This window comes from Hemicordylus capensis, chromosome 1, assembly GCF_027244095.1.
Source record: "Hemicordylus capensis ecotype Gifberg chromosome 1, rHemCap1.1.pri, whole genome shotgun sequence".
Classification (NCBI taxonomy): domain Eukaryota; kingdom Metazoa; phylum Chordata; class Lepidosauria; order Squamata; family Cordylidae; genus Hemicordylus; species Hemicordylus capensis.
The window spans coordinates 207,989,200-208,010,583 of NC_069657.1; the positions used below are offsets into that span (position 1 = coordinate 207,989,200).

A 21,384-nucleotide genomic window follows, 5' to 3' on the forward strand; every position below is an offset into this window, starting at 1 on the left:
TTAGAAGATAGAACTGCAGGGGCTTGATTCTCATCGGGAGTTTGGTGAGTTCAAGGATAGGAAGCCTGGGCTTTGGCTTTGGGAAGATTAATTTAGGGAAAAGTCTGTTTAGTCAGACTTTGTGTTAGAAACTTATATTTCTTTGTGTGTGTGCTTTGTATATCCCTGATACTGTTCTGTTATTATTGTTTACCTGCAACATAATTAAAATAAGAAACACTAGCCTATGCTTAACCCACCTAGGGCATTGCAAAAGACTGTAAACATCTAAGCATGCCTAAATGCAACCTAAAACTGAAGCCTAAGACAACCTATTTTTGTAACCTACTAAGTATTTCTGCGTGTATCTAAAGCTAAAAGCCTCAGATGGAAGCAGACTGTAGTAATTGAATAAAATTGTTTTTTGTTGTGTTATTTTTACAAGCTTCTCAGAGTTGGCTTTTAACTTAGGAAAAGGGGATTTCTCTGGTGCAAAAGCATCCTCAACTGCTCAGCAGCTATCAGTTTCCTCATCCCATGTAGGCATACATGTGGAAGGTTTTATTTGTACTTGTCAAATAGCAAAATTAAGATTATGTTATTCCACCCCAAATCTCAGGGAAGTTCAGGCTCTGTCAATAATGGGGTGGTGGCATCATTTTAAATCTACCGGAAATACAGAATTGATTCATGAGAAGCCCACCCAGGCAGCTCAGCAGGAATGACTTGCCATTTTCTTTCCCTCATGTGAGCTAGCTCTGAGACAAGGGCTGCTTAAGCTTGGTTACAGCTACAAATGAGGATGAAGAGGTTGAAGCCCCCCTCCCCCCATAAGAAGTGGATTTTGAAGTGGGATGCAGAGGAATAGAGAAAAGTAGCACTGCATATATATTAAGGGAGGAAATTCCATGCATAAAGGGGAATGCTAATTGAGCAAACAGACACCTTTTCAAAGTGGTGATTACTGGACTTGTCCAATCCCTGCACAGCATCCCTCCAGTGGCTGTTGCTGGTATCTACTGTCTTATGTTTCTTTTTAGATTGTGAGCCCTTTGGAGTCAGGGGACCATCTTATTTAAGAATTTATTTTTCTATGTAAACCACTTTGAGAATTTTGGTTGAAGATTGGTATATAAATATTTTTAAGAGTTATAGTAGAATGGGTAGAGATATATTTGTAAGCATAACATTTTTGGACAGTTGAGTAGTTGAGTTAGAGTAACAAAATTAACAGGCAGGGACATAGCAGGAGATGACCAAAAATAAAGCCAGTTTGGATGGTCCTAGATGGGGTAGGACAAGTGTCCTACCCAACTTTGGAAGCTGTGCACACTCTTGATTTTTCGATCATGTGCTTGTAAAAAACCTAGGTTGGAGGAGGGAGGAGTGATTGTCTGAGGCAGGAGCTGGGGAGACCTCCTGTCTCATTAGAATGCTGGGTACAGGTGGTAAGTAGGACAGTGCCATCCTACCCAGCTCGAGGTTCACAAATGATCACTTTCCCCTCCTCCTACCTAGGTTTTTACAAGCACATGATTGAAAATCGGGTGTGTGCATAGCTTCCAAAACTGAGGAGGATACTTGTCCTACCCTATCTAGAATTATGTGAACTGGCTTATAGTGTAGTAATACCATAATGTTTGCTTGTTTAATTGTTTTTAAAGATGTTTTTAAATTGGTGTTTATATTTGTATTTCTGTTTTAATTGTTTTTAATGATTTCTGTTTTTTAATTGTAAACCGCCCTGAGCCAGCTTGGCAGGGCGGTATAAAAATCGAATGAATAAATGAATAAATAAATAAATAATAAAGTTCATGTCCACAAGTTCATGTCCAGTTGAGTTGTTCAAGGTTGTGAGAGGCTAATAAGTGCCCCTCCTCCCTTGAATCAGAACTTGGAACCATCTGTTACCCTCTGTGACATGTTTATTGATTCTTTGTGGCAGGGTGGATTTGATTTAAATCAAACTGATTTAAATCACGATTTAAATCACGATTTAAATCACTAGCAGGGTGGATAAAAATAAAAAAAATCCGATTTAAATCAAAAAAATCCAATTTAAATAAAAAAAATCCGATTTTTTGATTAAAATCGGATTTTTTTTATTTCAATTGGATTTTTTTGATTTTTATCCACCCTGCTAGTGATTTAAATCGTGATTTAAATCAGTTTGATTTAAATCAAATCCACCCTGCTTTGTGGATAAAATCTCTTGTATTCGGGCCGACTTGGATTTAGACCCAACAGTTACTTCAGTATCTGAATTGGAGGTGTCCAGTGACTCCTCCGATGTGGTCAGGATGGATCAGTTTCAGTTTGTGACTCATGAGGATGGGGACAAGCTACTTGGAGCAGTGCAGCCTACCACCTGTTCTATTGACCCTTGCCTGACATGGCTTATACTTTCTTGCAGGGAAGTTGTTGTAGGAGGCCTAGTAGAGATCATAAATGCTTCTCTGAGGGAGGGCAGGGTGCCTTATTACCTTAAGGAAGCAATTATTAGACCTCTTTTGAAGAAGCCTGCATTGGATCCCTCCAAGTTAAGCAACTATAGGCCTGTCTCCAACCTTCCGTGGTTGGACAAGGTAATTCAGAGGGTGGTGGCCTCCCAACTCCAGGCAGTCTTGGATGAAACTGATTATCTAAATCCATTTGTGACCGGCTTTCAGGTGGGTTCTAGGGTGGACACTGCCTAGGTCAGCCTGATGGATGATCTCCAGTTGGGAATTGACAGAGGGATTGTGACTCTGTTGGTCCTTTTGGACCTCTTGGCGGCTTTTGATACTATTGACAATAGTATCTTTCTGGAGCGTCTGAAGGGGTTGTAGGTAGGAGGCACTGCTTTGCTATGGTTCCACTCTTACCTCTTGGGCAGATTCCAGATGGTATCCCTTGGGGACTGTTGTTCTTCAAAATCTGAACTTTGTATTCCTCAGGGCTCCGTATTGTCTCCAATGTTGTTTAACATCTATATGAAACCGCTGGGAGAGATCATCAGGAGATTTGGTGCAGGGTGTTATCAGTATGCTGATGACACCCAAATCTTTTTCTCCATGTCAATATCATCGGGAGAAGGCATAATCTCCCTAAATGCCTGCCTAGAGGCAGTGATGGGCTGGATGAGAGATAACAAGCTGAGGCTGAATCCTGATAAATTGGAGGTACTTATTGTGCGGGGTCAGAACTCGGGAGATGATTTTGATCTGCCAGTTCTGGATGTGATCACACTTCCCCAGAAGGAAGAGGTACACAGCCTGGGGGTGCTTCTGGATCCAAACCTCTCCCTGGTGTCCCAGGTTGAGGCAGTGGCCAGAGGTGCCTTTTATCAGCTTCGGCTGATACACCAGCTGTGTCCGTTTCTTGAGATAAAGGACCTCAGAACAGTAGTACATCTGCTAGTCACCTCCAGACTTGACTACTGCAATGCGCTCTATGTGGGGTTGCCTTTGTATGTAGTCCAGAAACTGCAGTTGGTCCAGAATGTGGGAGTCAAGTTGGTCTCAGGGTCATCTCGGAGAGACCATATCACTCCTGTCTTAAAAGATCTACACTGGTTGCCGATAAGTTTCCGAGCAAAATACAAGGTCTTGGTTATAACCTATAAAGCCCTAAATAGTTTGGGCCCTGGGTATTTAAGAGAACATTTTCTTCACTATGAACCCCACCACCCATTGAGATAATCAGGAAAGGCTTGTCTGCAGTTGCCACCAGCTCGTCTGTTGGCTACTCGGGGATGGGCCTTCTCCTTTGCTGCCCCTAGGCTTTGGAATGCACTTCCTGTTGAGATAAGAGCCTCCCCATCTCTTACAAGTTTTTAAAAGGTAGTCAAGACAAACTTGTTCACCCAGGCTTTTAATTAGATACTGTTTTAATTGTGTTTTGCTTTAACATTTTAAATTTTAAATTCTTGTAACCTTTTTATTTGCTTTTATTGTTTGGTTGTAAACCACCCAGAGACTTGCATTTTAGGTGGTATACAAATGTGAGTGAGAAAGAAAGAAAGAAAGAGGAAAAGAGAGGGAGAGAGAGAAAGATTCTGCTCTCTGGCAGGGAGTTTGTGTGTGACATGGAAAGTTATGGGAAACTAAGGGAAGGGATTTGCGGAAGAGATGTCGTGGTCTGAGCACAAGAAGAGGTGAACAATGCATTTTTGATAGAGAGCATAAGAAATGCCCTGCTGGATTGGGCCCATGGCCCATCTAGTCCAGCATCCTGTTTCACACAGTGGCCCAACAGATGCCACTTGAAACCTACAGCAGGAGTTGAGGGCATGCCCCCTCTCCTGCTATTACTCCCCTGCAACTGGTACTCGGAGGCATCCTGTCTTTGAGGCTGGAGGTTGTCTATAGCCCTCTGACTAGTAGCCGTTGATAGACCTCTCCTCCATGAAGTTATCCAAGCTCCACTTAAAGCCATCCAGGTTGTTGGCTGTTACCACATCTTGTGGCAGAGAATTCCACAAGTTGATTATGTGTTATGTGAAAAAATACTTCCTTTTCCTGGCAATCAATTTCATGAGATGACCCCTGGTTCTAGTGTTATGTGAGAGGGAGAAGAATTTATCTCTGTTAGCTTTCTCCACTCCATGCATGATTTTATAGAGCTCTATCATGTCTCCCCGCAGTCGTCTTTTTTTCTCAAATCAATAGCCCCAGGTGTTGAGTTGTTTAATGATGACTTGAGGGAGGGAGGGAAGGCCTCAGTTCATGCTTTTTGGCAAATGTTGTTCTCCATTGGTAACCAGGGTTCAGTTCCAGAAATCTGGCAAGTACCTAACAGCAATAAACAAATACAGCCCATTTTATCCTCCAACAACCCTGAGAGATAATATGTGTCCATATAGTACGTTTCATAGTTAAAGAGGGTTTTGAACCCAGGTCTCCCTGACAAAGCCCAGCACTAACTGCTACATTGTACTGGCTCTTGCTTTTCTGCAGGTACAAAATACAAAACTTTAGATGGTCAGAAAATTTGCTATCTTGTGGATGGAAGTGCACAATGGAAGATATCTCCATGGAAGATATCTGGAGCTTTCAGAACAAATAAGTAATAGCTAACAATTGTGTGGGAAAGCCCTTGGTTTCTTGATTGTTTATCTGATGTCATTACAATCCTCTGCTAGGAATTGTTTTTAAAATATTTTTATGTGTTCAGATAATATTTACTGTATTTAAGGCAGCCTCCAAAGGTTCATGAGTTTAATTCATCATTTTCCTCGAATTATTTTTTTAAATGCCCATTTCACAATTATGCTAAAGAAGGAGAAATGGCAATGAATTATCTCTGCTAGTTCTGAGAAGCTTATTGGTCACTTGCCCTTTCTGTTTGCCTCCGTTGATTATTCTTCTATAAAAAATTTAGTGAACAATGTTGAAAGAAAACACTGTTTCCACAAATTAGCCCGCTTTCATGTAAATATCAACTTTGGCCTCTAAATATTTTATTAGAGATCTATTATTTATTGTAATGGATGTAGCTTTTAAGTTCCATGGGCAGTGTCTGAATTAATTTGACAGTGGGTATCTCACACATAACATTCCTGAAACAGAAAAAGGAATGTCAAGAAATAGCAAATATTTCTTAGAGATTTGCAGTTTTCATGCAGTTTTCATTGTCTAATTTCTGCTACAGCCTCTTTGTTCTGTGCTGGCCACCCAAGCTTGTCATATTGCTAAAAATAAAGCAACCCGTTGCTTCGTAGGCCATTAACCTGATGCCAAGAGATAAAAGCTCCTTTATGGAGCCATGATTGAGGGCTGAGTGTCTTGGGTATATGTGGATGTTCAATACCATTCTGGAGTTGCTGATGTGTTAATGGTACATATAGATATTCCATGGTAATTCTTAACTCTGGGGAGGCTATTTAATTTCTCCTGAATAAATTACATCAGAAGGCATATTATGCAAGCACTCTAGTTATTATAATGACTGAGATGGAAATACTTAAAAAATGGCAGTACTTTATTCCATTGTTACATAGTGACCTCTACTCACATGCAGTCTGCACCACTGCAACTGGATTGGAGTCTGTGTGTGCATGCATATATGCACACTGACTCATGAATGAGATGTGAAAGTGACCAAGGAAGCCCCATGTTCCTGGGCATTGTCCAAAGATTGGGTGTGTGAGAGTGAAAATAGAGGCCTACATCCCCTGCAATGAGATGTGCATTTTGCCCACACAGATATATTGTCACAGGGGATATACACATCACTTCCCTGCCTCTCCCTTTATAGATTCTGTTCAAGACTTTAAATTCATAGAATCCGCTCCAGAGCAGCAGTGCCCAAAATGAATCTGAAATTAGGCTGAGAAGTAATGTTGACATAAATACTTCTGGCATATCATCATCTGTTGGGTAGGCATTTGACTATGTTTAAGCTTCCAGTAACTGTTATCTTTTTGTTTTTGGAGTGTGACTATTTAAGTAAAAACATTTAAAAAGCCCTTCATACATGTGCTTGAATTTAATTAATTAGGGGACCCAAGATATCTTTAGTATGTGTGTTCCTCATCATATAAATGTAGATAAATCTCTCAGGTGGCAATCTGAAACATGGCTACTGGGGAGTAAGTCTCATATATCCAAGTAAAGATGCATAGGATTGTGTTGCATGTCATAGATACTGAAGTAGTGTACACAAATGGATCAGTGTTGTTGGAATAATGAAGGGCCATGTGCTAGCACAAAGCTGTTGTGCTAAGTCTGGCACTTGCCTTCTAGACTAGTGTTTGTACCCATGGCACATCTCATTTGTTTTAATGTGAACTTTTCTGCAAGAGTGCTATAGTATATTTTATTTGTTTATTTTTTTAGTACATTTCTGCAAATCCTCAGTTTTTAGCATAGCTTAAGCCAGCCTCTTCCAGTGGCACAGGTTTGCTTGTTCTGCATGTGATTTGTTGCTCTGGGAGTCAGCAAGCAATTTTTAGATTGGCTAATGCTCAAACACAGAGAAGGTTTTGCTATACCTGGCTGTGAAAAAAAAGTTTTGTTTTTCTTTTATAGTTATGCCACAAAATTGTATTGCCCATATCAACTGGGCAGTTGTCAAATGTGCCTTAGAGAGGAGGATAATTGAAATTTGTGAATGTCTGTTTTCTTCTACACTTACGCCACCTCCCAAGTCAAGCTCCTTACACAATAGGAGTCAAAGTGGCATTTTTCTCAGTGGCCTGAATGGCATGACATTTGGGGAATTGGAAGACAAAAGAAGCTATCTGAAACATAGACTTTCATATTGACATCCATTTCCTTGTATTTGTGTTCTTGTTCTTAGAACACCCAATTCTAACTGCTGAACACTGTATCTCTTCTAATTAACCATGTACCATTACTGGATGTAATTTAATGTTCAGACTTGCGTTTTCAAATGCTTAGCAGCTTCTACTATAGTGTAAGGTCTAATCTGACCATTCACTTTTAGCCAGATCAAAATCTGATTAACTCCTGATTATTTCCCCTCTGTGTGTGTGTGTGTGTGTGTGTGTGTGTGTATTGGTGCAAATATCTACTGGGTGACTAATTTGTCTGTTGAATGGTGTTTTATGTGAATGGTGTTTATATAATTCACGGGAGGCATGGTCAGTTGGGAGTGGGTGGTGGGGAATATGGGTTTGTCAATTTTTCAATCCTTCAATGAAGAATGAACATTCTTCAATGTTGGTTGAGATACTAGTAAAAAACAACCCTCAATAAATAACATGGAGGGAGTCTGTTAATAGGTTAGTCTTTATGACCGTAAAAACTTATGATGCATAAATGTCATCCAGTGGTCCCTCTTAATTTTTTTAATCTCTGTGCGGAATGAGTTTTGTTTTGGGCAGCAGTATCAAGGCACTGTGTGCACACATGCATTCAGAGTGGTGCCTTCATAATTCAGCCTGAGTGGGATCTAAAATAAACTGAGCGGACATCAGAAAACTTGTGAATGCACACTTGTGTGCACGCCGATGTCATCTAGTAATGTGTAAACCTGGAAAATGTGTTCAGACTTGGGGGGGGAAATGTGGTAAACTTCTTACTGCTGCATCTGCTTGAATTAGTGATGAAATTATGCAGTTTCTTTTATTCACATATCTAGTTTTCTGTATTATCATATGTTCCCTTCCCCCAAATTTAACTAAAAGATTGAGTCCCTATTTGCTATTCAGCTTATACTGGTATTGTTATGTACTTCACATGTACCATCTGTCAGGCAGAATCTTCTTTGCTTCCTGCTTTTGCAGTGGAAGCTGAAAGTAGCTGCCTCAGTGTGTGTAAACTAGGGATGGACAGAACATTTTGCCGGCAAAACGTTCTGACTTGAAACAGGCTGTTCTGAGTATTTCAAGCTTGAAACAGAACACCCTCTTTTAAAAGGGCCTGTTTCGAGCTTGGAGCAGAATAGCCCCAATTTCGATCGAAACTTGTTGACTTTCCAAGCGCCACTTTGGAGGTCTGTTTTCCCCTCGCTGGTTGGTTTTCTGACATTGGCTTTTGATTGGTTTCTGATCTCCTGGCATCTTGGTTGGCTTGTGCAGCTAGTGTGCAGAGGAGTGCATCTGCCATATTAAAAAATGTTCACCCTAGAAGGGGCCATTTCATTCTGGTGGCTGTCAAGCTATACAAGGCCAGAGTATCAGCACAAATGCTATACGGAGTCCAGATTTGTTCCATTTGCAACTACAAACCTATGCAAGTGGTCCTATCTGGATTCCTTTGTGCAATATTTCAGGGACCCAGATATGTTTGAAATGCCACTTTACTCCTGGAGGTGGATTTAACCAGAGTTGAAGCCCAGGGGTGGTGTCACACATTTAGCTACTGGCTCAAATTACACTTTTGCCACCAGGGCCTTGCCTCCCTGCTACTGAAATATGAGTTCCAATGCAACTGGGGTAAGGACCTTCATGATAAACCAGCTGGGCCAGGCACAGAGCATCTGCACCTCTAGTTCTCTCCCCTCTTCCCTCCCCCTCTTGGTTTTCCTTCTATTCTCAGCCCCCACCTCCACCATTTTCTATTCCCCTGCCACTGTTTTCTTTCCCCCCTCGCCCACAAACCTGTCCATCGGCACCGCCACTTTCCTCTGCCCCTGCCGGCAGCTCACTCACAAGCTCTCGCGAGAACTACCACACATGGGATTAGCTACGGGTACACCTTAGGGAAACAGATAGATTGATAGATTGGGCAGATATGGCCTCTCACCACAATATTTATTTTCATTGGGATATGATGCCAGCAAAGAGACTATCAACTTACGCATTGTGGATATAGAGAAGCAATCTGATTTGAGTCTTGTTACCCTTCGTAGTCTTTCAGGTGGCTTCTCAAACTACCCTCCTCCGGCTGTGTACCTTATGAATTTAACTACCTTAAATCGGAGGAGAGCTTTTTTGTTGGCGTGGGTCAATGCCTGGCCTTCTGCCATTCTGGAAGGCAGATTCAAGAGAATACCTCTCAGGAACTGGTAATGTCCATGGAATTCAGGCAAATATTGAGTCGATTTATTTATTTATTTATTTTATTCGATTTCTATACTGCCCTTCCAAAAATGGGTCAGGGCGGTTTACACAGAGAAATAATAAATAAATAAGATGGATCCTTGTCCCCAAACGGCTCATAATCTATTACACATGTTCGTTTATATTGTTTATATTGTATAGATATTTGCACTATGATTGAACCGCTTCTAAAGAATATGCGAGGCAGGTCAGATGAGCACTATGTTTCTTTCCTTCTGGCAGACAATCACAGCTGGATTGGCAAGATTTTGTGCCGTAGCATGGAAGCTGAGATGGGAGTTAGTGGACTAATTGTAATTGAGATTGAGAGCCCTTCAGGGACAGGGTTCCATCTTATCTGTTTGTTATTTCTCCGTGTAAACTGCCCTGAGCCATTTTTGGAAGGGTGGTATAGAAATTGAATGAATGAATGAATGATTTCTGCATGTATATGTTGTGATACTCTACTACCCAGCCCTGTTGTTTTTAATTTTTATTTTTAATTGTTGGTCGCTGACTGTAATAAAGTTTCATTCATTGGTATCATAGAAATCAAGTGTTGACATGGGCAACTGTGGCCCCATTGGCTGCAGGGAGGGACGGGGAAACACTTTTGAAAGGAATTCCAAAATGTATTCAAAGGGACTGGGAGACAGAGAAAGCCCTTATGCCCCTCTTGAAGAGGATACATCAGGAGCAGTCTTTCCTCTAACAGGGATTCCCAGATGTTGTTGACTAAAACTCCCAGAATCCCCAGCCGCAATGACATTTGCTTGGGGATTATGTGTGTTGTAGTCAACAACATCTGGGAATCCCTGTTAGAGGGAACACTGATCAGGAGTGGAGGAAGGTAGGTTTTATTTTTTGGTTTACTTTTGCAGCACTGAGTATAAAATGTTGAGCTATTGCTGCTATAACTCTCTCTGGTTTGGCTGGATCTCAGATTGACAAAGACAGAACTTGGGTGCCTGCTTTGAACATTCCTTGAGTTGTGGTTTGTGGTTTTGTGAAATAGTGTTTTGATGAGAAATGGACAGTGGCAACCCTCCCCCGCCCCCTCTGAGATATTTCTTGGTGATTGCTGTGATGAGCACCATGTCTGGTCTTGAGACTGACTTGAGTTTCTGCTCTGCAATTTGCATTGCAAGGTGTACTCAGTGAAAATGTGGCTGAAGTTGCCCTAGCTGAGCTTGTGGCTAATTTGCATTGCAAGATGTACTCAGTGAAAATGTGGCTGAAGTTGCCCTAGCTGAGCTTGTGGCTATGCTTGCTGCTAGGTAAGGGTGCTGCTGTGGGAGCAGTTGCAATGCTAGGAAGTAACATAAGGAGTCTAAATTGTGTGTGAGAGAGCAACTTGAGTCAGTTATGTTACTGCAGCATAGGGACTGTGGCTGGCAGTGGATTATGTGTCAGTGATTCTTCTTTGTCATTTTTGGACTGGTTTTTTTTAAATAGTGTGTTCTGTGTTGGGAGGGCCAGATTCCCTTGTACTGTGTGCTTCTGCAGTGTCTTTTTCAAGACAGGGTTGCAAAATGCATTGCAAATTGCAATGCAAAATTTGTGTCCAGTGCACTCTGTGAGTGCAGCTTGTTCTGGCCATAGGGAATAATGGGGAAATTGAAACACCATAGGACCATAGGAGAAAGGTTAAAAATTTGTTCAAAATTGCTCATTTGCCCATTTCTTTTGTGGGTTGGGTGGTAGGTAGCACCCATCATGCCCTACCACCCAACCCACACTGGTGTCCCTAGCAGCTACCCATGGAGAACAATGGGGTATTTCTAGTTCCCCATTGTTCCCTATGGCCAAAACATTTGAAACGTTTTGAGTTTGTTCCGTTGAAACAGCCAGCTTGACTGCAGTTTCAACAGAATGTTTTGGGCATTTTAATTTTGTTTCAAGCTCAAAACAGAATGCTAAATGTGCTTCGTGCACATACCTTGTGTAAAGCACATTAGTTCAGATGCCTGATACTTGAAAGCCATGCAGGGGCTCCTGTGTTGACCTCTGTTGGACCCCAAGCCTACCATTTGGGATGTTAGATTTAGCAAAGGAGACACAGCCCAAAACAGAGTTTGTGGTAAAGATGTAATAGTACTTACTATTGGATCCAATAGTATTTGTCAATAGCTACTATTGGATCCAGTAACCTTCTCAGGCAGACCATTCTCAGCACTGCAGAGGTGGGACATGATTGTGAGTCCAACCTTAACCAGACAGTGGTCCATCCATGACAGAGGGGAAATCACAGGAGTCCCCACCCATGGAATGCCACTCTGATCAGAGAAAAATAACAGATCAAGCATGTGACCAGCAACATGTATTGTTCCCAAGACCACTTGGGGTAGGCCCATAGTTGTCATGGCCACTCTGAACTAGTGAGCCACCATGGACAAACTGGTCTCAAAGGGAACATTGAATCCCCCCACTACCATAAGCCTGGGAGACTCCAATGCCAAACCCAACACCAAGTCTGTTAGCTCAGTTAGGGACTCTGTTGGGCAGCAAGGTAATTGGCACACCAACAGAAGTCCCAGTGTATCCCTGGTCCCCAATCTATCCATTTGATATATTCAGATACTTCGACAGGGATCCAGTAAGAGAGATGTTATTCTTGTAGACCACAGCCACTCCACCTCCCTGCCCATGTCCTCTCACCTGCTCCTGATCAGAGTATGATGGGTCCTTCCCTTGTTCTTCAGCCCCCCCATCTGTTATAGGGGGGGAAGAGTACCCTGGAGGGAGAAGCTGGGACCAGACTGGGCCATCAGCCTCCCCCAACCAAGTCTCTGTGAAACATACCAGGTCGGCCCCTCATCCATAATCAGATCATGGATGATTTCTGATTTTTTTCTGGCCCAACCTGGCCCAACCAAGGAGTAGGTTGAGGCTCTGTGGATGGTTGGCACTGCTCCCCAAGGTCAAAGAGCTGGCAGGACAGCCAGAAGGGAAAAACAGCTATTAGATTTCTGATTTCCCTTCCCCTGTAATAGCCTGCTGACCTGCCAACATTACTACTTCTATTCCCCACCACAACCAGAATAGCTGCCCCATAATCAGTGGACACACACTGTGTCTCCCCATCTGCAGACAAGCCTAGGCACATGGTAGACTAAGCTCACCCAAGACTCAGGCAACAGAAGCTTTCTAAACAACAGCTTCAGTTCCTAAAGCAAGCATACAAGAAAGTATTCTGCCCCAGCCCTCAGTCCCACACCGAAGGCCGGGCACCAAAGTCTGGCCCCTTTTGGCAGCCGCCTACAGACTGGTTGCACCCTCCTTCCTTATAAGCCCCAGAAACCTACAGCCTCCTCTCTCATGAGAGTGTCTGAGACTTGGCTGGTAGTAAGTAACAACCGCCGGTGCAGCTAATCAGGGAAGAAGGCCACAGCTCCAACAAAAAAGTCAAGCAAGAGCAGAGCAAAGCCAGTCCTCTGGCCGGGCAGGAGGGGTGGGAGGCAGCAACCAATCTCCCAGTCTGAATGAAGGAGACTAGCTGGCAAAGTTCAAGACTCTTTCCTTGCCCTCTCCAGTCAAGCAAGGGACAAAGTAAGAGGCTTGACTGATTGATTGATTAAGTGCCGTCAAGTTGGTGTCGACTCTTAGCGACCACATAGATAGATTCTCTCCAGCATGATCTGTCTTCAACTTGGCCTTTAAGGTCTCTCAATGGTGCATTCATTGCTGTCATAATTGAGTCCATCCACCTTGCTGCTGGTTGTTCTCTTCTTCTCTTTTCTCCAACTTTTCCCAGCATTATGGATTTCTCAAGGGAGCTGAGTCTTCACCTAATGTGTCCGAATTATGATAGTTTGAGCCTGGTCATTTGTACTTCGAGTAAAAATTCAGGAAATGATTTGATCTATGATCCATTTGTTTGTTTTCCTGACTGTCCATGGTATCCACAAAAGCCTTCTCCAGGACCAAAATTCAAAAGGGTTAATACTCTTTCTCTCTTGCTTCTTCAAATTCCAGCATTCTCATCCATAGAGTGTCAAGGGAAAAACCATTGTCCAAACGATTCTAATCTTTGTAGGTACAGACATGTCACAGCATCTAAATATCCTTTTCAAGGCCTTCATTGCAACCCTACCAAGTGCTAGTCTGTGGCGTATTTCTTGACTGCTGGATCCTTTACTGTTGATGGTCTATCCTTAAAGGCAGAAGCTATCCAACACTTCAGTGTTTTCATTGTCAATTCTGAGGCTGGTTGCTGTACCCGTTGTCATTAGTTTAGTCTTCTTTACATTTAATTGTAGTCTCAGTTTTTCACTCTGCTCCTTGACTTTCATTACTAGAGCTTGCAGATCACCCACATTCTCAGCTGTCAGAGTGGTGTCATCAGCATAGCACAGGTTATTGATTTTTCTTCCTCCAACTTTAAAACCACACTCGTCTTCTTCCAATCCATCTTCTCTCAGTATATGTTCAGAATATAAGTTGAATAAATAAGGAAAATGTATACAGCCTTGTCTTACTCTCTTTCCAATCTGGAACCAGTCTGTTTCACCATGTTCTGTCTTGACTGTGGCTTCCTGTCCTGTGTATAGGTTTCTCATGAGAACAGTGAGATGTTCTTCGATGCCCATTTTCCTAAGGATATTCCACAACTTGACATGGTTGATGCAATCAATGGCTTTTCTGTAGTCAATAAAGCACATATTGACTACTTTTTGGTATTCTTTTGCTTTCTCAGTTATCCAGCATGCATCGGCAATGATGTCTCTTGTTCATTGGCCTTTTCTGAAACCAGCTTGAACATCTGGCATTTCACTTTCCATGTAGGCCTCTAATCTGCGTTAGATGATCCTGAGCATTATTTTGCTAGCATGTGAAATTAAGGATATCGTGTGGTGGTTTGAGCAGTGTGTTAGGTCTCCTTTCTTTGGAAGAGGCTTACCTCTTGTTAAATCCATATTTATTTATTTTTAAATAAAATAAAGTCAGGCAACTCACCAGAATATAATTTGGTTGAAAAGCGGTATATAGATATTTGTCATATTCGTATAAATGTGAGAACCCCTACCCTAAATTTTGAATGTAATCACAGGGGAGGGCATTCTGTGATCCACATCTTGACACAGCTTGACATTTTAGCTTTCCATGGTGCTTTGGCCCTGGGCTAGTATTTTGGCAGGAAAAGACCTTGGTATGACAGGTTGCATCTGTCTCCTACTGTTGGTTAAAAACAGGGTAAATGTAACGTAATGTTCAAATTGCCCAGTATCTTCAAGATTTCCATATTTTATCTTATTTTTATTTTATTTTTTGGGCGGTATACATTTGTATACCGCCCAAAACTGACTTCTCAGGCTGGTTTACAACAAAACAATACAAATTAAAACAAAATAAAAAGGTTAAAACTGCAGGGTTTTTTTGCAATTAAATGCAAAAACAGATTCAGAACTCTATCTCAGAATGTTTATTGTATCATTACAATATGTTTGTTGAAAGACTGTGTCATTACAATATAAATTGCAAATTTTGCTACTGCAAAAGTCTCATACTTTCACACACTATCCTCATAACAGTTAGTAATTTTATATTCCTTTACTTCTGAGTTGACTTGACATTGAATAATCTAATTCTTATTTATAAACATGACAATTAAAATAGCTCCCCCTAAAATGTGGTAGCAAACACCAGTATAATAGAACAACTCCTTTTACAATGGAAACATTAATTTGGTTCACTCATCTAACATCATCATTATTATTATTATTATTATTAATAAAGCAAGCTAAAGAATACAGGATGGCAGGTGGTTAGCAATGTATTGTCATGTCTGAGCTGGTTAACTGTTTGGTTTAAATCCACACCATCAGTTAACTTGCATGTTGAATTTGAGTATTTTCTACTTTGTTGCCTCCACATGATATTATACTTGCCAGATTAATGCATAGGAAGGCCTGATATCCTCAGAACAACTGATGTTTTCTTCATAGGTCAGTGCACCTTTCATCTCTCTAATAAGCCTGAACAGGAAATAGCATGTTCTACTAAGGCAAGACTGAACTGTGGAAAATGATGGTTGTTCATTCAGCTAAGACCAAACAAATCACCCAGCATGGGTGCTCACAGCTGCTTAGCATGTGAGATGGAAATATATGTTGGAGACAGCCTCTGGAAAATAAATCTTAAGTATATGCCTGGTATTTTCAAAATCAGGTATAATAATAATCATCATCATCATCTAATAAGCCACCTTAAGTGACGCAGTGGGGAAATGCTTGACTAAGAAACAGAAAGTTGCAGGTTCGAATCCCCGCTGCTACTATATCGGACAGCAGCGATATAGGAAGATGTTGAAAGACATCATCTCATACTGAGTGGGAGGAGGAAATGGTAAACTCCTCCTGTATTCTACCAAAGACAACCACAGGGCTCTGTGGTTGCCAGGAGTCGACACCGACTCAACGACACACCTTTGCCCCCAGTTTTGCATGCCATGTGAATAGCCTCATAGCATATGTAATCTGATAGGTGTTGGGCTGTCATTATGGGTGCTATTGCATCCCACTTAATTTATATTACTATTTCAAGGAAGATTATAACACAGACATGCAAGGGAACCAGTGAACAACTCAAGGAAGCTACTGATGCAAGGGAACAGCATGTCTTAAAGAGCACAGCACTGTTAGTAAATTACTACGAAATGATGTTTTTGGAGGCAAATCTAACAGTGGTTGACACCCTGACTAAACCATCATCGGTGTGCTGAGCAGCTGAACCCACACTGTGGAGAATTATCTTAGCTCCGTAGCTCAGAGCACAGGAAGGGGGTACAATGTTTGTCAATCTCTGCTTTCTTTGGAGGTGTGCTGCGCCACGGAAAAAAACTTGTTTGTGAGGGTTACATATATTTTTGGGTGGTGCAATGCATTTTTGGGAGAAGCAGAGATTGATCAATTCCCACCCCATCCCACTGTGTGCTCTGTGCTACAAAATTGTGGAAGCCTTCCACAACATGGGTATGGTTTCCTAGTGCACTGATGCTGACTTAGGATGTCAGCCACTGTCAGTGTATAGCAGCTATGTATGAGCCATAAGAGAGTTCACATTGGCTGACATCTAGACTAACAAAGTGTTGATGCATTGAACATGCAGTAGGACTGTGGAGAGCGTTCTGAGCTTGGAACATTCCAAACTTGGAATGAGCCGTTTTGAGTGTTCTGAGCTCAGAACAGAATGCCGTCCAAATGAAGGGCCTGTTCTGAGCTCAGAACACAACAACCCCATTCCGAGTCAGAATGTTTTGAGCATTCCAATCACGATTGATTGATTGATTGATTGGATTCCAAAATGGTGCTCAGAACATTTCAAGTATTCCGAGCTTGTTCCATCAGAACAATGGGCTTGACTGGTTCCAACGGAACATTCCAGGCATTTACAGTCTGTTCTGAGCTCGGAACAGAACACAAATGGTGTTCTGTGCATATCCCTGGCATGCAGTATCGGGGAAGGGCAATTTTAATCAGTCTCTCCTTCCCTCTGAAGTCCACTGTGACTTCTGAAAATATGTCCCTGAAGGCTGCACAGCCCGTAGGGACATATTTTCAGAAGCCACCATGGGCTTTAGTGTACATGCTGCACATTTGCTGCACCACCACTTAGTTACTATTATGAATATTTATATAGCACTTTTCAACTAAGTTATTAAGTGGTTTACATAGAAAAATAAATAAGATGCCTCCTTGTCCCATAAAGGCTTGCATCAGTAGACATCATCAAAACTACTGAAGGAATTCTCTGCTGGGGTTGGGTAGGGACAGTTGCTCTCACATTGCTGAATAAGATAATCATTACTTTAAAAGTTGCCTCTTTGCTCATTTAGCAGTTAGCTCACTATGGTGAGCACATTGATGGCTGTGAGATGGAGTCATTCATAGACAATGAAGTGAATGGCTCAGTCTTCACTTATAGGAACCCTATGGTGAATGCATCTCTATGTGCTGAACATTCAGAGATCCATTGCTCTTCCCAAAGTTCACTGAAAAATATGTCTTCAGTATATATTCACACACACACATACTTACTTTAATGAGTGTTTAATTTATAAGTAAAGAACACCTGAATTATCTAACAGTCACTAACTTTCCTGGTGTTCTCTGCTCCATGAGACAGTCTTGTTGGGAACCTCTAAATTTATAATTGCGGGTACCACATGTTCCTTATATCCTACTTCCTGTTGTAGCTAACTGGACCTTGCTTCCAAAAATGGTGTTGGGGAAACTTGCAGTCCAAGGTCTATTCAGTCAACCTAGATGACTGCTGCCATCGTGGTCTCAAATGATCTTTAAAAGTAACTAATGTTCTAGACAAGTTAACACAACAGACTCATCCCCAGCAAAGGAAGCAGATAATAGATCACTTCATGGATCTATTAGCTTTATGACTTGAGTTAAATCAAACAAATATAAACTATACATTAAGTATTCTAAATAAATATATATATACATACACACACACACACACCCCTGAAATTTTTAACCTTAAAAGGGTGAGATATGGGGAATGAGAGGAATTTATTTTATTACTGTTATTGAAGGGTGTGGTTGGTTTGTTTTAAGAAAAATACCTGCAGAAATTTAAAAAATAATTAAAAAGTAGCTAATGGTCATGTGGAATGTTCAGTAATAACCAGAACAGAAATCTGACCCAACTTGAAATTTAGTCTAGCCGTTTGTTCAAAGTTGTAATGCATTAAGTCAGCATTTCAGAATTAAAGCTTAGCTTTGCCCTTTAAGAACAATTGAATATTAAGCCTACACGTAAGCTTTTTGAAACTGTGTCCCTGGTCAAGAACATATTGTTGCCACCCCCACCCCCAGGTTCAGATGAAGTATTATCTGGCTGAACTGATCTCTTACAAACATTGTTTCTCCTGACTGCCTGTTGGGAAAGCCAAGATTGTCTTCATCCTTGAATATGCTGAGCTAGAATATCTCCTCTTGCTGTCTTTCAATAGGAGTTGGTAGAATTATGAAGGAAGTGAAATGAATCTGCTAAACTGGCGTATCTTTGTACACATGGGACTACTGTCCACTTTGTTTAGTGCTGAAATGAACAGGACAAGGAAACTGTTCTAAGAATTTTAAAGTATTATGACAAGCTGGGGCAATTGTTTTTTGTAAATTCCAAATGACTCTTCAATAATAGTTCACTGAAGGCCTTTCTGTTTTGGAGGATCATATTGGATATAATTCATATGTATGTATTGTAACGGAATGTAACAGCGGAAACAGGCTTGTAGAGTTAATTGAATAAAGTTACTAAGATTTATTACTTAACTATTACCAAATCATAAACAGCAGCCCTTCTCTGAGTGAAAGATCACCCGAACAGGAAACTAACAGTCTCAAGTGTCCAGTAAGAATTACAACTGACCAATCAGTCTACAGAACTGATGATTGACACGAGCATTCTACACTATACACAGATATACCTACATCAGTGGGCAAGAGCAAAGACAATGTATGGAAACATACATTCCAGCAGTCCCCTTCTCATTGTTTTGTTCCTTAGTTTATGAGCCCAATTGCCATCCACAGATTTTGAAACTGTTCCCTAACTGTTAATGGTTTTTTCATTATGTCTGCAACTGTTTCTTCTGAAGCACAATATTTTTCATTTATTTATTTATTTATTTATTTATTTATTTACATATTTTTATACCCCCCAAAACTTGTCTCTGGGCGGTTTACAACAGATAAAAACAACATTAAAACATTAGTTAAAAACAAAAACATGAAATTTAAAACACAATTTAAAAACAATTAAAACAATGCTCCAAAACAGGAGTGTCAAACTGTGGCCCTCTAGCTGCTGTTGGCCTACAACTCCCATCATCCCCAGTCACAGTGGCTAGTAGCCAGGGATGATGGGAGTTGTAGGCCAATAGCAGCTGGAGGGCCACAGTTTGACACCCCTGCTCTAAAACAACATTAAAACAATCAAAACAATATCAGTTAAAAGCCTGGGTGAGGAAACCTTGATAGGAGTGAGTGACAAGTGCGCTGGGTCGCGACTCGCAGCTGTTTCGCATCCCATCCTCGGTTTTGCAGGCACTGACAATGGGAGACATTGAGAAGGGCGAGAAGATCTTTGTCCAGAAGTGTGCACAATGCTACACAGTTGAAAAGGGAGGCAAACACAAGACTGGCCCTAATCTGCACGGTCTCTTTGGCCGAAAGACTGGTCAAGGTGCTGGTTTCTCTTGCACAGAAGCTAACAAAAGCAAAGGTATAATCTGGGGAGAAGATACACTGATGGAATACTTGGAAAACCCTAAGAAGTATATACCAGGAACTAAGATGATCTTTGCTGGCATTAAGAAGAAGGGGGAAAGAGCAGACTTAATAGCATCCACTTCTAATTAATGGCTTTCTGCTGCCTTATTTATTTTACCAAACAAATAGAAATGACTCTCTGTGATAAGATTGGGTTTTAAACTTTCTATTTTTACATACATGATATTTAACACTTCAAAAATCTTTCTCATCAGTCAGAAAACTTTGATCATAGATGGTTGTTAAACACCTGTACTTGTGTGTTAATTTATAGAAATGTGTAATTGGACTTCAGTGAATACAACCAGGATGACTGTAGTGTTTCCTGATCATGTAATTAAAAAAACCACCCTCAAAAAAAAATAAGAATAAAATTAAAGCCTGGGTGAACAGATGCATCTTTAAAGACCTTTTAAAAGCTGAGCTGGGGCTTCTGCCACTATATAGGGCAGGCTGGCCCAGGGGCTTGGAGAAGAAGGAAGAAGGGAACAGCTTGGGTTGGGCACTGACTGTCTTTTTGCTTCTGCCCCACCTCTTCTCCAGGTGTGTAACATCTCCTGGGCTGTTGCTGAGCTGGGGCTTCTGCCACTATATAGGGCAGGCTGGCCCAGGGGCGCGAGCCTCTTGGCGTGAGCCGAAGGGCGAGAGCACAAGGGCTCTCGTCCTTGTGGCTCTCAGCCGTGGGGCAAGCTGCCTGGGGACCCAGAAGATCTCTCTCCTTCCGCCTGAAGATCTGTCTTCCCGTAATCAAGAAGCTAGCAGGAGTTTATATAAGCCTGGTTATGGTTTTATTAAGCCAAGAGGCCGTGGTGGGTTAGTCTGGGGAGATGTGTCTGGGAGAGCCAAAAAGTAGGTCTGGAGTGGGGGCAGCAATATCACGGGTAGCGGGCAGAGGGAGGTATGGCGGTGAGAGTTGGGCGGGCCGTTACAGGGGAAATCGGTCCAGGCAATTGAGGCCTGTTCCTTTTTCCGGCCCTTCTCCCAACCCTCTGACCCTAGGGAGCTCTGAGAACACTCCTTCGAGGATTAGGGTGCTGCTGCTGAATGCCAGGTCAGTTAACGCAAAAACCTCTCTCATCCACGATTTGATTGTGGATGAGCATGCTGACCTGGTATGTGTGACGGAGACCTGGTTGGATGCGCTGGGCAGGGTTGGTCTCTCTCAGCTTTGTCCTCCAGGTTTCCAGATCGTGCAGCAGCCCCGCCTCGAGGGTCGGGGAGGAGGCGTTGCAGTCATCTTTCAAGAGACTCTCCCCGTTTCCAGCTGCCCGGTCAGGCAATCTCAGAATTTCGAGTGTTTGTCCTTGAGGGTGGGCCTCCGAGATAGGCTGGGGATTCTGCTGGTGTACCGACCACCCCGCTGCACTTCAGTCTCCCTACCTGAGCTGGCGGGGGTGGTCTCTGAGGTGGCCTTGGGTTCCCCAAGGCTTATTGTTTTGGGGGATTTCAATGTCCACGCTGAGGCCCCCCTAGTGGGTGCGGCTCAGGACTTCATGGCCTCCATGGCAACCATGGGCCTGTCTCAATTGGTATCGGGCCCTACCCACGTGGCGGGACACACTCTGGATCTGGTTTTTGCCGACCGGGAAATAAGTGATCTGGAGGTGGGGGAATTTGAGACCACTCCCT

At 42.1% G+C, this 21,384-nt stretch overlaps 2 protein-coding genes across 3 annotated transcripts in view; both read left to right on the forward strand.

The window, feature by feature from the left end:
- FAM171B (family with sequence similarity 171 member B) overlaps positions 1-21,384 on the forward strand; it is a 67,313-nt gene that overhangs the window by 14,175 nt on the left and 31,754 nt on the right. The gene's annotated exons all lie outside the window — the stretch shown is intronic.
- LOC128334788 (cytochrome c, somatic-like) lies at positions 19,522-19,845 on the forward strand. Its single transcript, XM_053272008.1, has one exon. It carries the CDS (start codon positions 19,540-19,542, stop codon positions 19,843-19,845), a length of 306 nt encoding a protein of 101 aa, XP_053127983.1. The 5' UTR covers positions 19,522-19,539.

What these genes read in the sequence shown, in the direction of transcription:
- LOC128334788 (XM_053272008.1), top strand. Translation starts at nt 19,540, where the DNA reads ATGGGAGACATTGAGAAGGGCGAGAAGATCTTTGTCCAGAAGTGTGCA.